General features: G+C 41.5%; 1 protein-coding gene across 3 annotated transcripts in view; it reads left to right on the top strand.

The window, feature by feature from the left end:
- Window positions 1-14,150, top strand: part of TMPRSS5 (transmembrane serine protease 5) — a 43,586-nt gene extending 29,436 nt beyond the window's left edge. For 2 of the 3 annotated variants that reach the window (XM_072155857.1, XM_072155854.1), the window contains exons 8-13: window positions 103-265; window positions 1,866-2,047; window positions 4,068-4,166; window positions 10,193-10,335; window positions 10,623-10,775; window positions 10,872-14,150. In XM_072155857.1, coding sequence (XP_072011958.1) covers window positions 103-265; window positions 1,866-2,047; window positions 4,068-4,166; window positions 10,193-10,335; window positions 10,623-10,775; window positions 10,872-10,880 — 749 coding nt within the window. In that variant the 3' untranslated portion in view covers window positions 10,881-14,150. The remainder of the gene's footprint in view (window positions 1-102; window positions 266-1,865; window positions 2,048-4,067; window positions 4,167-10,192; window positions 10,336-10,622; window positions 10,776-10,871) is intronic. The other variant, XM_072155856.1, reaches the window with a different exon arrangement.
- The last annotated feature ends 2,455 nt before the right edge of the window (window positions 14,151-16,605 follow it).

Here is a 16,605-nt window from a genome sequence, read left to right as displayed (position 1 = left end):
ATTTCATAGGTTGAACTTGATGGACTGATGTCTTTTTCTAACCTTATTTACTATGATACAATGAACTTATAGCAGAATACAATTTTACTATTACTTCTGCAGAATGTGGATCCCGTTCCAAATCTTCTAGAATAATTGGAGGTCGAGATGTGGCCTTGGGTCGCTGGCCATGGCAAGTCAGTCTGTATCTAAACAACAGGCATGTCTGTGGTGGCTCCATCGTAGCACAACAATGGATAATAACGGCTGCACACTGTGTGCAAAAGTAGGTCTTGATAAAAAAAAATAAAAAAATATATAATATAATATGAATATGGCTTAAGATGTCCAAAAACAAAACATTTGACACAGTTGAGAAGTTTAGGCCACTTTCTCCTGATTATCAACATCAATAGCCAAAAAGTGGATCTGCTAGTGCTAAAAAATCTATCTATTACCAAAAGATTTACAGATCAGGCCACAGGTAATTGTAAAAAATCAACCAATATATTCAACAGGGGGTTGTAGTTACCCTCAAGATATTTATAAAGATATTTAAAGGAGTTTAAAGGATTGGTGTTAATTTGTTGATCGTGGGGGTCTCAGTGGAGGGACTTGGATTACGAGAATTGTGGTTTGTTGTACCTCAGGGCACTCCAAAACATAGTGTTAGGAAATTTAGATACCTAGCTCCGCTGAGGACAGGGCTGCAGAGTATGTTGTTGCCATACAAGTAAAAATGGAAAATTATAATAGAGTGAAATAATACCAAAAACACATTTTTCAAAATCAATAGCTCTTGGGATGTAGAACAACTATTATCTTGATTACCCATGTGGAACAGTTTCTTTGCTAACCTCCTCAGTTTCACCCACTCTTGCACTGGCTTGTCTCCTGGGGGCAGGTCATGTGACAGTGTTCTCTGTGTGTCACAGAGAGTGATGAAGCAAAGCTGAATGTGTTAAGTTCTGTGGATGCAGAAGTCTTTTACACAGAAAAGTGAGGTAGAAGATCTCCCCTGTTCCCCATCAGTCCCTCCATCCCAGTCTGCAGAACTTTTAATTCTCCAGAACTTTATCTGTCTCTTTCTGCACCTCATGCTGCACCCCCTAGCCCACCTTCTACTCCTGGCACTTTCTGCAAAGTGTATAGAAACTATTAACCCTTAGTGCCCACATAGCACAAACTATATATTTCATGTAACTGTTTCACTACTGGTTTCTACTACTTATAACATGCTTGATGCTCCTCCATGTGATGAAAGCTTCCAGGCTGGTCACTGTACATATACTGTATGTACACTATGTAGTGTTCAGTGGATTTACTTGTAGGAATCTTACTGGATTTGCTGCTAAATTGACAGAATGACAGAACACAAGGTATCATGGAAAGTTAGGGCAACCTCAATTTGACTCAGCACTAAGGCAGATACAGGAAGAGATTAGTCTCTGCCCACTTCACCCTTGGTGAAGATTTTTGACAAGCAGTTTCAGAACTGAAAATACTATGACTCAGAGAGCTAAGGGGTTAAGAAGTGTGTACGCTGGGATTGTGGCACTCACGACCCTTTTTGTGGTGCAGTTGCGCTGGCTTCCATGCGACACATATTAGGGGCCTGGTTCCCTTATTCTGGTTTAGTAGGCGACATTATCATGGGGAAGATTGCTGACTTGACAGATGTCCAGAAGGCAGACACTGACACATTCCACAAAAGGTCATTGCTAAAGAAGCTGGCTGTACACAAGCTTATTGCTGAGTAAAAAATTGTGGAAATGGTGTAAATTACATTCGAAAGACAATTTATGGAATAATATATAATAAAACATAGAAGTAGAATGAATTTTAGTAAATTTCATGCAGTTTCATTGATGAATGATCCTGTTAAGTTACAGGTCCCCTCAGCTGTCCAGCTGGTCTGTCCTTGCCGGAATTGTCACTCACTCTACCACAAGACCACAAGCATCTTCTTCGGAAGTGAAAAAAATCATTTATCACCAGAAGTATAATGATAGAACCCACGACTATGACATTGCATTAATGAAACTGGAGAAACCTTTGATTTATTCAGGTTAATTTTTTTCTTTTACTATGTATACACTATAGATTAATCCATTATGAACCAGACTGAACATTCTCTCTTCACCAGTTTTGGATCTTTGAAAATAAATGTTCACAGACCTTAGTTGTACATCCTATAATATGGTTACTTGTTATTAAGTGTTGGGACATTCACTTAGCAAATGAGATCCAGTGTGAATAAATGTAAGGTTATGCAACTGGGGGCTTATAATCCACATACAACATATGTCCAGGGAGGATGAACCTGCACCACCCAGATCCTTCTCAAGAAGGGACTCTCCCAATATCAATCAGCTGCTTCTAAAGCCAGCATTCTCATGTATTATAAGAAGAATGGACACTTGGGTTTGGAATGTAATATTACCTGTGACGAAACTGGAGTCCACTGAGCCCTGGGGCAAAAGTTATAAAGGGGCCCCCACCTACCAAGATTTAGTTAACTGATCATAAGTTGAGCACACCCTCTGCCATCTTGCAAATTTAGTGTCTCGCTATCTTTTAAATTTAGGATCCATTTGTTTGCTCCCTCCTACCACTATCAGTTTAGCTGTCTACTTCCTTGCCTGGACAAAGGTTTATACTTAGTTTAGGCTAAGTTATGTCTCCATTTACGTTAAGTACCCCTATTGGAGTGACTGTCCACTTCCTTGTCGCTTCCATCTTAGTTCATGTTTAATATCTCCTGTCATTACAAGTGCCACCTCCTCTTCTACCCTCAGTTCCCTATTCACCATATTCACTAAATCCCTACATCAGCTCCCCATCCCCTCAGTATCTTCCACACTCCATTAGCTCCCCATGACCTCAGTCCCTGACCCCGCACACTATCAGCCCCTCCCACAGCACCACTTACAAATCACCTCACCCCCCACACACCATCAGTTCCCTATTCCCTCAGCCCCCCACATACCATCAGCACTGAGTCCCTTCAGCCCCCCCACACCATCAGAACCCTAGCCCTTCATCTCCTCACACACCATCAGCTCCCAATCCCCTCACCCCCCACATACCATCAGCACCTTATTTCCTCACCCCCCACATACCATCAGCACCTTATTTCCTCATCACCCACACATCATCAGCTCCCTATCCCTGCAGCCCCCCCCCCCACACACACACACCATAAGCTCCCCATCCCATCAGCCCCCCCACACACCATCAGCACCTTATTTCCTCATCACCCACACACCATCAGCTCCCTATCCCTGCAGCCCCCCCCCACACACACCATAAGCTCCCCATCCCCTCAGCCCCCCCACACACCATCAGCTCCCCATTTCCTCAGCCCCACCACACACACCATCAGCTCCTTATCCCCTCAACACACCTCCACCCCATCTTCAGCCCATGATGCTGCGCACTATCAGCCCCTTCCACACCATCATTTCCAAATCACCTCACCCCTGCCATACACCATCAGCTCCCCCCCCACCCCCACCCACACACACCATGAGCTCCCTATTCCAAGGGGCATAGCGAGTCTCAGTTCTGGGGAAAAGATTAAAGAAATTAAATTAAAGAAATTATGATGACTGAGAGGAAACAAAATATGGAAAAATGTCTGGAGAGAAAAGGTTTAATCTCCAGAGGCAACAAGGTTCTTTACTGTAAGAAGCGTGAATATGTGGAATAGCTGAGCTCAGGAGCTGGTCACAGCAGGACAGCAGAGAGTTTTAAAAAGGCCTACAATAATAATAATCTTTATTTATATAGTGCCATAATATTCTGCAGCACTACAAATCATAGTGGACATATACAATTAAAATAAGACATAACAGAGTACAAACATAGTCACATGGAACTATAGGAGTATGGACATATGGCCTAGACGCCTTCTTAAAGCAAAATAACATTGATGCTTATATAATTGTATATAATTGTGTTCTGTTACATCCCTCCCCCTCATCCCTGTCCCTTGCCTTGAAGACAAATTTCTTATTTCTACCGAACTATGTAACTAGCTCGTGTTTCTAACCCCTTTTCTTGTTGACTCTTGTAATTTCCCTTAGATAGTATTCGCCCTGTGTGTCTACCACAATATGAACAAGAACTTCCGGTGGGGTCTGAATGCTGGGTTGCAGGCTGGGGACATACTCATCCTGACAACAGTAAGTATTATTGGTATGAAACTTTTTTTTTTTAACTAAAGCTGACAAAACCACCTAAAAAAATAAGAAATGGTACATGTGACTTGAAAAAACCTATAAAAACTGGACCAGAAAAGTATACAAAAAGGATTCCAGTGAAAAGTCTGATTAGAAATATCATACTATTAACGTTTGTGTCTACAGCTGTTATCCAGGTGTTTCCATGGTTACAGACTACAGCTAAATACGGTGTAGTCTGATCTAGGCTGCTGCTACATAAAAAAAATCCGTTAGGGTTGCAATTAAGAGATAAATGTCATAGAACAGATGTTATGGGTTTTTTTTGAGGCACGCAGCTCTGCATGGAAGGTCTAAACAAAATAAAGTTGCATCTCAGAGGATGCAAATACTTTTTTCCCAGCATGCACTTTGTGATATTGTATTTATTGGACATAGCATGGGTCATCCATGATTTTTTTTAATTTTATGTATAAGTCGAGTATTCACAATAATCAAAGTGCTCTCTGATAGAAACAAGTAGGAAGATTGGGGCACATTTACTAAGGGTCCGTCGGACGCATTTCTGTTGGGTTTCCCGAATATTTCCGATTTGCTCTGAATTGCACAGGGTTTTTGGCGCAAGCGATCGGATTGTGCCGGCTTTCATGGGACACAAATTGGGGGCATGGCCGTCGGACAATACGAGTGATTCGGACAAACCGTGGAATTTAACTTTCATAATTGTGTCGCAAGCCAAGCACTTACATGCACCAGGAAGTAGAAGGTGAACTCTGGTGGACCTGAGTAGGTAGGCGACACATGCAGGAAATTGGACGCACGATCTTAGTTAATCGTGGCAGCTCCGAATCCTCATTGGACATTCCGTATCGGCGGCGTCAACAGGACGGGTTAGTAAATGTGCCCCATTGTGTCATCCTCAATGCTATGAGGTAAGTCCTTAGATGTTAACTACATGTTGTGAATGAAGTAACTAGAAGAGTAATCTACAGTGACTGATGCTAGCTGCATGCAGTGTTTGTAAGAACCAATATATATATATATATATATATATATATATATATATATATATATATACAATAGAGCTGCCAATATTAATCGCACATGGGTAATCAGGGATGTAACTAGGAGAGGAGGGCCCTTAGTAGACTTCTGAATGGACCCCCCTTCCCCCTTAAAAAAATATACATATTCGTAGACTCACACATGTGAGTTACAATCACACACAGTATATAAACACATCATATATACATATGGCAATATACACATACATAGAATACCATATACAGGCAGTCCCCGGGTTACATACAAGATAGGTTCTGTAGGTTTGTTCTTAAGTTGAGTTTGTATGTAAGACGGAACTGTGTACTTTATAATTGTAACCCCAGCCAAAAATTTTTTGGCCTCTGTGACAATTGGATTTTAAAAATGTTGGATTGTCATAAGAACCAGGATAAACAATACATTTTAGTTACAGGTACCATTGATAACTGTTATAGCTGTTTATTGTAGCCTAGGACTAAAGTACAGTAAATTACCAAAATCCAGAGGTCCGTTTGTAACTAGGGGTCGTATGTAAGTCGGGTGTTCTTAAGTAGGGGACCACCTGTACAGATATACAGCATATACCCAATATCCTGGATGCTGGGGCCCCCTGACACTGCAGGCCCCATTGCAGCTGTAGTTACTTCCCAGTGAAGTTAAAGATAAGTATATTCTGGGTATTCTGCTTACCAATGTGTTGATGCTATATAAATGAATCGTAAAAAGTACCTAGGGAATTGGAAATATGAATTCATAGGATGGTCAACAAAACAACATTGTAGGTGCTCTATAACACACTTGTGGAGGTGAGTGCTTGTCAATTACCTGTAGCAGCCAGTACTTACATTTTCTGTTGTTTAAATATTCAAGTACTGCCTGGCTATAAGTGACAACCCATATGCCAATACGCACCTTAAGGCAGCAGTCATGCAACATTACAGCATGTGATTTTTATAATATGCGCCTTAGTGACCCCTGCATAGTATAACTGCCCTTTCCTTTAGCTCCTTACTTGTAATGACTCCATCCGTTAGCCCCCCACTTTTAACGCTCCATTTCTTTTGACCTTCATTTATCTCTAGTCTTTTTTGTCTCATACCCACTTTCTAAAATGACTCCCCACTTATAATGGTCCCCATTTATATAGCCCCCTTTCCTTTTAACAGTCTTCATTTTGGAGAAGACACAGGCACAATGGTGGTGTGGAAACATTGCAATAGTTTTTGAAGAATTCATCTGGATGTAGTTCATTGAGTGTACTCACTTTACCCCACATACATTGGGTAGGGGCTGGGGTCCTACTTCATGGGATTCATGTGCATCTCTTTGGGAGGATCAGAGCGCATGTTAGCAGTCCCCTTTTTCAACGTAACCACATTGCCTTCATACTAAACCATACACCTTGTTGAACGAGGTGCAAAATGTGACCTAAACACCTGATAAGTAGAAGCCCCATGAGAATGCTGCTTAATTTTGCTTCGTAAATCAATAGAACTCATAAAAACATTGTAAAATAACATTCATTCAGTCGGAGACGATTAAGCAATCTACGTTTTCTTGTAATTACTGTGTGTTTCCTCAGCCCACAGCACAATCTACTGCTGATTTCCAGGTTACAGTTCTGCGGGAGGATTTTGCAGGACACAGCATGGATCCTTCCTGTAGTCTTTAACGCCCAATTAAACAAACGTTGTCATTTAGTTATTATATTCGCCTTTACAGATGCCGCAGGGACTGATAATACTAAATACATGTCTGCTAGTTCCTGGCTCAACTAAAAGTTGGAAAATTCAGGTGTGACCGCTGGGGTCCATTCAACCATACTAGAAGTGGTGCACCCCCTGCCATTCTAGGCAATGAAACTTCAGTAATTTATGCTGACAACATGCCAAGTTGAAGGTTAGATTTAAAGAGGTCCGGAGCTGGTGCGGTGAAGAGATGTTTCAGAATGGTAACGTTTATGGGGTTTTTCTGGAAAAATGCTAGAGGATGTTTTAACATGATAAAAGTAATTCTACTCACCTCATCTATTCTCATGGCTCCAGCGCTGTCCTCTGGTCTCTGCATGGGGCTCCAAAGATCACGAGCAGCAAACAAGGCAACTGCTACTGATGACTGGCACTGAAGCTATGATGTGAACGACTACCCTACATCCACATTCCCCAACCATCGGACCGTGGCACATTGTAGGGGCGGAAATCATTTCATCCTAGGCTGCAGCTGGTTGATGAGGCAGGAGGGGCCACTATCTGAAGGTATAGCCTTGGTACATGGGCTTATGCTCCACACATTTCTTACTACCCACAGTTTAAGGATTCCTATATTTTTGATCTGGGCTGGGAGAAGATGTTTGAAGAAGAATCCCAATGACTGGCACTTCCACCGCACATTTAGTAAGTGGCCACTCATAGCAGCAAGCAATGTCAGTCAGCTGCCTCTAAAGCCAGGTAGATCTTGTCATGTATCAAAAGTGGTATGGACTCATGGATTCATAGTACTGGGTACCAGCCCATAAAAAGAATATCCTGGAACTGGAGAGGGTACAACAAGGAGCCACAAAAATGAAAAGGGGTATAGAGGGTCTCAGTTATGAGGAAAGATCAAACCAACTAGATTTAGGTCTCGAAAAGAGATTAAGAGGGGACATTAATTTATATAAATATATGGATGGTCCATACATAAAACATGGTGCAAAGTTGTTGCATATTAAATCAAATCAAAAGACAAGGGGCCAAAGCCTGCGTCAGAAGAAAACAAGGTTTAATCATCAGAGGTGACACAGCTTTTTTTTACTATGAAAACTGTCAATCTGTGGAATAGCCTGCCTCAGGCGCCGGTCACAGCAGGGACAGCAGAGAGCTTCAAGAAGGGTCTAGATGCCTTTTTACATCTAAATAACATTGATGATTATTTTATTTTGATGAAGAGGTGGCTCAGGTTACAGGGAAAGACAGACAGGACAGTGAGCCCTAAATTAAGCCCCCCCCCCAAACTGTCTTCTGCCTACTTACTGGGCGCTACCCTAAATGGTCGACATTAACTGGGTTCTGATCCCTCCCTAAGCCATAATGCAGACAAGAGACAAGACTGACAATCAAACAACACAGAAATCGAAGTCAGGGGTCCAGGTCACCACAGAGATACAGTAAACGGTACAGAATCAAGAAGAAGTCCAAGAAAGATAGTCGAAGGTATGATAGCCGAGATCAATAAATCAGTATAAATGATAGAATTGCAAGCACAGACAAGATACAGAGCTGAGATATAGAACTATTTCAGCCATGTCTCATGGGACTGGGTAGCAGGGTGGCAAGAAGTTCAGCGACTTACAAACCAGCTAGGTCTCCACCAAGAAGACAACAACTTACAGATAGAAGCTGCAGAGAATAAAGCTGGTGAACAAAGACAAATTACAAGTTACATGATAACCTGAAACACACTGGATACTGATTTCTTCGAAGTTCATTTAATAGTTAGGTATGCATTATAACTTAACCAAATTGAATGTATGCTTAGTGGAGCAAGGTATACTGTTCAGCTTCATAGGTGCAAAACATACTCTGCAAAAATCCTCTGGAGATTTCATCCACTGTAAATTTTATGCTTATGATTTCACAAGTGGAGCATCAATGGCTATAAGTCTCGACCTGGAATGCGGCTGTCAGCAAATGCCCAGCAAACGCGCAACCACAACCAGGCTTGGCGCTAGCTGTCAGACTAGGTAAGTGGTGGTAAACTCACCCTGCGACGTCCCTGCAGGCTAAGGCCCTGCCTAAAGCAGATAAACCTGATAAGGGCGAACCCACTATCAGGAACCTTATTAACGGTCCCTGAGCGACCCTACAAGATGACAGGGAGAACTTACTTCATCTGGCAGCTGCTGGATGGTGTAGCGGACAGGTAACTGGAATACAGGAATGGACCAGTGTTCACGCTGGTGCACAGAATACTAACACAGGACTGAGACAGGGAAAGCGGGATAACACTAGGAGGTAAACGATACTGAGGGACATACAACAGATACAGGACTTCAGGCGGGTTATACACAGGTCAGGTCAAGATCAGGCTGGCTATATACAGGTCAGGTCAAGATCAGGCTGGCTATATACAGGTCAGGTCAAGATCAAGCGGGTATATACAGGTCAGGTCCAGATACAGGCAGACAAGTGGGTATATACAGGTCAGGTCCAGATGCAGGCAGACAAGCGGAAACAAACAAACCGGGTGCAAAGATACAGAATCGGATACAAAACACAGAATACCAAACAAGATAGCAAGAGCACTAGATACACAGGTAAGACTTGAAGAATAACCAGCCAGGTATGATGGGAATAGGCAGGTATATAAGGCAGTTCCCGGATCCGCCACCAGCAGCACACTGGGGGAACTGTCCATCAGACTAGTAATCCTTGCTGGGCAGGGCTGAAATGCAAGGAGCAGGGTGTGGCTCAGTAATCCAAACACTAAGCCACAGTTCACACACAAATAAACGCCATCTGTTCTGCCAACTGCGAATAGTGGGACGTTTAGGCATGGACGTTACAGCGGCTCACCATAACGAGAGCTTTTACTTCCTAACCCTAGTCAAAATCCTCTCACTCAGCTAAACCAGTTTCCTGGACTGTACTGATGAGATGAAAAAACATTGAAACAGAACTGTCTAGAACTGGGATTTTGATCCCTCTGGAATAGATATTCTGGTTTGGCTTTAATCCTGCACCATGTCATTAGGCTTCCTGAAAGCCTTGCTTGATTTTTAGGAGGCTGCCTTACAAGGTAGCAAAAGAGGCAATGTTTTCCTTATCCCATCCTGGGAAACGTATTTGCAGATTTCACAGAATCACAAGTGGAGCATCAATGGCTATAAGTCTCCACATACCTGCAAGGTGGCCTTAGTTGGCAAAGTCTCCATAAGGAGAAATATTCCCGACCCTATGATTTTACAACATAGTAATAACAGAATAACATGCTTCTCATTTCTTTAGCACACATGCCTCGAGGTCTGAAGGAAGCGATGGTGCCCCTCATTAGCACAAGGAAATGCAATAGTTCTTGCATATATGATGGCGACATTACTCCCAGAATGCTTTGTGCTGGTTATCTTGATGGAAAAGCTGATGCATGTCAGGTATGTAATAAGTAGCAAGTCTGAATTCATTTCCATAATGTCTAATTCATTTTTCTTTTACTTCTTATTTTGGGTGGAATTGTTTCCATGTTTGGCCAATTGAGTTATCTTAGTTATTTGGCACATTCCTAGTATTGGAAGGGTCATATGAGAAAGTAGAGAACTGTGCAAATTAGAAAATGCCAGAAAATAAAGATTCAATAATTTATTTTTAAAAATGGCCTCTTACACATCCAAAAATGTAAAGGCATCTGGTGACCTTGCTCTCTCTGACCTTGCTCCTGTAGGGTGATAGTGGTGGGCCTTTGGTTTGTCAGACTGACTATACCTGGCGTCTGGTCGGAGTGGTCAGCTGGGGAACGGGATGTGCTGAGCCCAACCGCCCAGGTGTATATACTAAGATTGGAGCCTTTCTAGACTGGATACATAAGAGCATTGAGGTAACTTTCCATAAGGCCTTTGCCTCTAGTGTGGTTTGAGAATTTTTGAAACCTGAAGGACCAATCGGAATATTATATTTTATTTCTCTGTTACAGGAGGATTAGACACAACGACATCCTCTGGAATGGTGATATATTTACACCTTTACAACCAACCTCACAATTATTTGCCCAAGAATCCAGTCTACCCAGCTGGTAGAATTTTGATTGTGAGGCCACCATATGAAGGGAATTCTATAGATTTCTAAACACCAGTGTGACATAATGGGACTCATTTACTTACTTACTACTTATTTATGGCTCCTGGAGTTCACCAAAAGTGCATTGAAAGACGATAATGCACTGTGCCACGATTCACCAAGATCGTGCCCCCGATATCCTGCATGTGTCGCTTCCCCGCTCAGGTCCACGGGAGTTCACCTTCTTCTTCCTGGTGAATGTAAGTGCATTGTCTTGTGACACAATTTTAAAGTTAAATCCCGCGCTCAGTCCGAATCTGACAGCCCGCCCCCCCAATTTCATGTTGCATGGAAGCCAGCACCAAAAAATGATTGCGTGTGCCAAAATCCCAGTGCAGACATCTGTTAAATACCTGTCCAAGCCATGTAATCCCCAAAAAGGCGAACAGTCTGACGAAAGTGTGATCCGCGACCCTTAGAAAATGAGCCCCAATATGCAATCCCATATCTATGAGCATCAAAAATCTAGATGGACATTGTGCCAAGGTATTCACTTGTTAACATGTATTCAAGGGAGTGTAGGAAATATTCTCTACTTCTCATTCTCGTCATTGACTTCTCATTCTCGTCAAATAATCCTTGATGAATCCCTTATAATTGATCTATAATTTATAGACATATGTTAATGTTTTCATTTGGAAATATAAGCTACTGTATGAACAGCATGTTATAGAGAAGGGGAAGCAGATTGATGTATAGTTTAGATATATTATAGTTAGAAAAGATTCAGTATAACTTTTCATTTATTGTTATAAATACCTACTATAAGCGCCGATCCTTCTCAGTGATTCAGAGCTATATAGAAGACATCACTTGGCCAAGTTAAAAGCTGGTGCTAGACATGTATTGGGTTTTGCTGACTGTACACTATACATGAAATGTACTTGTATCATAAAGTTGCACGTAAACATATTGTAGATAGCAATTAACCCAAAATGGGGAAAAAATTATCTCTTGATTTCAAATATGGAACTCAATGGAATTTGGAACTCAAGAATTCCAAGAATTCAGTATGTGATATTTTTCCTTTTTTTAAGAGCCAGGCTTTAAAAAAAATCTTTGCTTTGTATGGGGCGAGGTGCAGAGATTTCATTGCATGGGTAAGATCAGATCTGTTCTGACCTCCTCAGCGAGGTGGGATTGATAAAGACTGACTCATGGACGTCCTTGGATACAATGGCCCAGATTTACTATGTGCAGTTTGCCTTAGTAATATGCAGAGTAGCGGTATAGCAGCACAGAGGTAATTAATAAAATACAAAGTTTATTAGGAAAATTCTAAAATTTTACTTATTACTTATACTCGCTCAGAGCAGGTAAGATAAATCACATCACTTAACACCACCACATCAAGTCACAAAATAAACACACAAAGAAGAAATGAGTGAACAAAGTACGGCTTACATCAAAATCTACTTAAGTATAGGCTGGAAATGCTAGGTAGCAGGTAGGAAGTATATTAGCGGGAAAATATGTCCACCTCAAGTTATCTTATATTATACTCCCACCATTAGGCATTGTGTCTTACCATACCAGCATACAATAGATGATGTAGGGCTAGGTAGGAGCCGTCCAATCCTGTTGTCGAGTTTCGCGGCAGGAGGGAGGATGATAGACCCTGGCAGACTTGCCCTATCACCCCAAAACTCCCGCCCTTACAAGGGCAGTACCAGAAACTGGCCCTTGAACTAAACAGATACCACACCTCCCTCCCTGACGCATTTTGACAGAGGTCTCATCAGAGGGAGAATAGACAGACACAAAAGTAGCCCATAAATCAGATGCATCCAAGCTGAGTTAGCCTGATGGTGAAAGGGAAGGAGTGTCCTCACCCTTCTACGGAGCTGTGTGTTCACACGGGATGTCGACCACACGTTGGACCTCTGTCGAAACGCGTCAGGGAGGTGTGATATCTGACCTTTCGTGAAGCTCTTTGAATACTTTACCATAGTCCCAGACTGCAATGATCAGCTGTAATGTGTCTGTAATGAAGCTTTATTGATAATCCTTGCTCCAATTACAGAAAACAATTTTGAAACTCCGATTGTCACTGGGGCAAAAAAAAATTTTGTCTGGAGCTAATTATAAAATAACCAGTTTTGACGTACATACAAATTCACCTTAAGAACAAACCTATGGAACCTTGTATATTAACCCGGGGTCTGCCTGTACTAGGCTATTAAAGAGGCTATGAGAGCGTGTCATTAGGTGGAAATTTTTGTCCACCACTGGTTTCTTGGCTTTGAGAGATATCATCATCTTTACTTCCTTTACTCTTCATTTCATTCTGAAAGCACATACGCTTCGAGTTGAAAGATTGTAGGTGTAAAATTTAAGAAAACTGCACTCTATTATCATGGCCAAGTTTTTGCTGACACGTTGTAGAAGAACGACATCCAAAGATAAAGTGAATTCCATTTCTACAATAATTAAAAATTTGGATTTTCATGTAATTAATTGATTGCTCTGTTAATTACTCTCAGTCATACAATGCCGCTTCTTGCTCTGTCTTATTGAAGTGATATAATAAATCTTATTTAACTCGTTTTGACAGCTGTATCCTCACTGGAGGTTTTCTTTTATTACAGAGAGATGTTTTACAGCTCCTAAAAACTAGTTCTCACATTGAAGCGTCAACCTGAGATGTTTTCATGCGGGATAGAAACAGAGGAACAACATTCTTGGTGTCTCACAATATTTTAGTATCTCCAATTTATAAGCATCTTCCTTTAGTCTCAGTCTCTTCTTGTTTTAACATCGCGTCTCAGTTTCTTAAATTGTACATCGTGAAATTCTTCTCAATGGAGCTCAACTTATTATTTCATAGTTTATACGGTTGAAAAAAGACACATGTCCATCAAGTTCAACCAAGATAGGGAAGGGATTGGACGAGGAAGGGATTTAAGGGAACAAATGCTATATACCATAACCATCAATGTTATTTAGGTGTAAAAAAGCCTCTAGACTCTTCGTGAAGCTCTCTGCTGTCCCTGCTGTGGCCAGCGCCTGAAGCAGGCTATTCCACAGATTGACAGTTCTAACTGGTGATTAAACCTTGTTTTCTCCAGATAGAGACAGTGCCCCCTCATCTTTTGATTTGATTTAATCTGAAATAATTTACCACCATATTTTTTGTATGGACCATTCATATATTTATATAAATTAATCATGTCCCCTCGTAGTCGTCTCTTTTCCAGACTAAATAAATCTACTTGTTTTATTTTATCATCTTTGTGGCTCTACACTCTACGCTGTACCATCTTCAGCTCCAGGGCATCCTTTTTATGGACTGTAGCCCAGAACTGGACAGCATATTCCAGGTGAGGCCGAACCAGTGCCTTGTACAATGGTAATATTACATACCTATCACGAGAGTCCATAACTGCTATCATTTTACAGATTTCTACTTTTAGGGTATAGTTACAGTTAAGATATGGGGCTATACAAAATTCTTAAGGGACTGCTCCGTCTAGCACGTAGTGGTTTATGACTGACAACGATAAAACCTTAATCTCTGAGAACTGTACATATCCCATAAACCGGGAGCCCCTGGATTACTCATGTTTCATGAGCAAACAGTTAATTCACTGTGAAGTACTGGTATAGTCTTGTACTCAGCTAACTTGTGTTCATTCTGTATTCTGGTATCTTTAAAGGGGTTGGCCACTTTTCAATAAATCTTTTCCATTAGACATGTCTCTGCATGTATATATAGTTGTGTCTTTACCACCTGTGAGAGCCTCAGACTTTTCCTGTTATCCTATTGCTGCACTTTGCATCTCTACACAACTCCCTGTTTCTCCCTCCTTCAGTCCGTCTTTAATGGCAGCCTCCAGTGTGTCTTTTTTCTCTCCATCCCTCTCACTGCCACACATAGGGAGGTGGGCGGAGGGGAACAGCAGCAGGATTAGTCATAATCTCCTGCCTATTTGCCTAGTGATTTTGTACTGCATTTTCCTTTTGGTTCTGACCTATGACTATCCTTTTCTGTTTGTATTGTCTTGCCCTTGTCTCTGTGTTTGCAATTTTGGCGCAGGAAGGGAATGTTATCAAGTTGTTTCCTACAACAATAGGTCTACTAGGCAGGGACAACTGGAAAGTGGGTTTAGTCTCAGGGTCTTTGTCTGTCCATTCCCTGACCCTGTATGACAACACTGGATGACTGACACTAGTAGTCCCAAGTGCACTTTACCTTCTTTGAGATGTCCATTATTTTTAAACCAGAATAAATAAAAAAGTATAAGAAAAAAAACATTTAACACTCTTCTTACAATCTAATGATACTGCCCAATTCTATAGTTCTCACAGCAGAAGGGTTTTTTTTTTTTGAGTGGTCACTGTCCAAAATTTTACCAATACGGAACATGTTTGATGTTTGTTCTCCTGTAATATTTGTTGAGAATCCTCTGACCATTCATAGATATGATATACAGCAGTAGGAGTAGACCTTTAAGAGTGGTGGGTTGTACTGTATTTAGTAGTTTCAATATATATTCGAAAGAAGATTAAAGGAATGGCACCCACCCACGAGCTCTTCTCCTTAAATTCTTTACAGGGACATATATCAAAGGGTGATAAGGAGGATGTTCACTAGGAAGCAATTGCCGGTTCACGCTCCTGAGCTTTATCTGGCTTCTAAGTGCCATTTCTTTGACTGTCTTTCAAATACCGATTCTAGAGTTCTCTTTTTACATACTCTCTAATTTTCACCCTTCATAACTACCATGTGGGAATTGTTCAAGTGGTTTAATATCTTCCTTAAAATATCTTCTTTAAAAAATAAAGGACATATCAAGGACAAATGTCATTCATCATGAAACACAACCAAGGTATATGGGACCGCACAAAAACTCAATACAATGTTTTTCATTGTGACTCTTGTTATCAGGGCTCACAACCTGTCCAGTCAGTCGGTGAAAAATGAGGTCATTAGCCATCTGTCCTTGGTGTCTTTGTGACCTGTATGCCATATGTAATTTAAGTGGACAATACTGTCTGGTCCCTAGTGACATTATTTTGCATTGATGGTTCATGAAAACAATGCTGCCATCAATCGGTAGTGTCACAGGCAATCATTATCTAGTATGGTTAAATTAATATTATGTAGGACCCCCATTCTCTGGCAAGTTTGGCATGGACACCACTAAACTGGTAGACTCCATTTAACGGGAGTCTCAAAACCAGTTTGACCATACAACATTGGAGACAGTGCGGGTCTTTTACTAAGGGCCCGAATCGCTTTTTTTCGTCGGGTTTAACGAATGTTTCTGATTTGCGTCGAATTGCCGCGGGTTTTGGTGCACGCAATCGGATTGTGGTGCTTCGGCACCGGCATGCATGCAACGTAAATTGGGGACGTGGCCTTCGGAAAACCCGCATGTGATGGCTGGCTATATACTGAGGACAGGGGGCTGGCTATTTATATAATGGGGCCGGTTGGCTATATACGGGGGATAGGGAGCTAGCAAGCTATATATTGGGGGCAGTGAACTGGAAGGCTATATTCTGGGGACAGGGGGCTGTCAGGATATTTTATGGTGGGCAGGGGCCCGGCATACTATATTCTGCGTGGGCCAATGTATTTTTCCACC

The sequence above is a fragment of the Engystomops pustulosus genome, chromosome 6, assembly GCF_040894005.1.
Source record: "Engystomops pustulosus chromosome 6, aEngPut4.maternal, whole genome shotgun sequence".
NCBI classification, from domain to species: domain Eukaryota; kingdom Metazoa; phylum Chordata; class Amphibia; order Anura; family Leptodactylidae; genus Engystomops; species Engystomops pustulosus.
The sequence above is the reverse complement of the archived record's forward strand: the minus strand, read 5'-3'. Positions and strand labels throughout refer to the sequence as shown.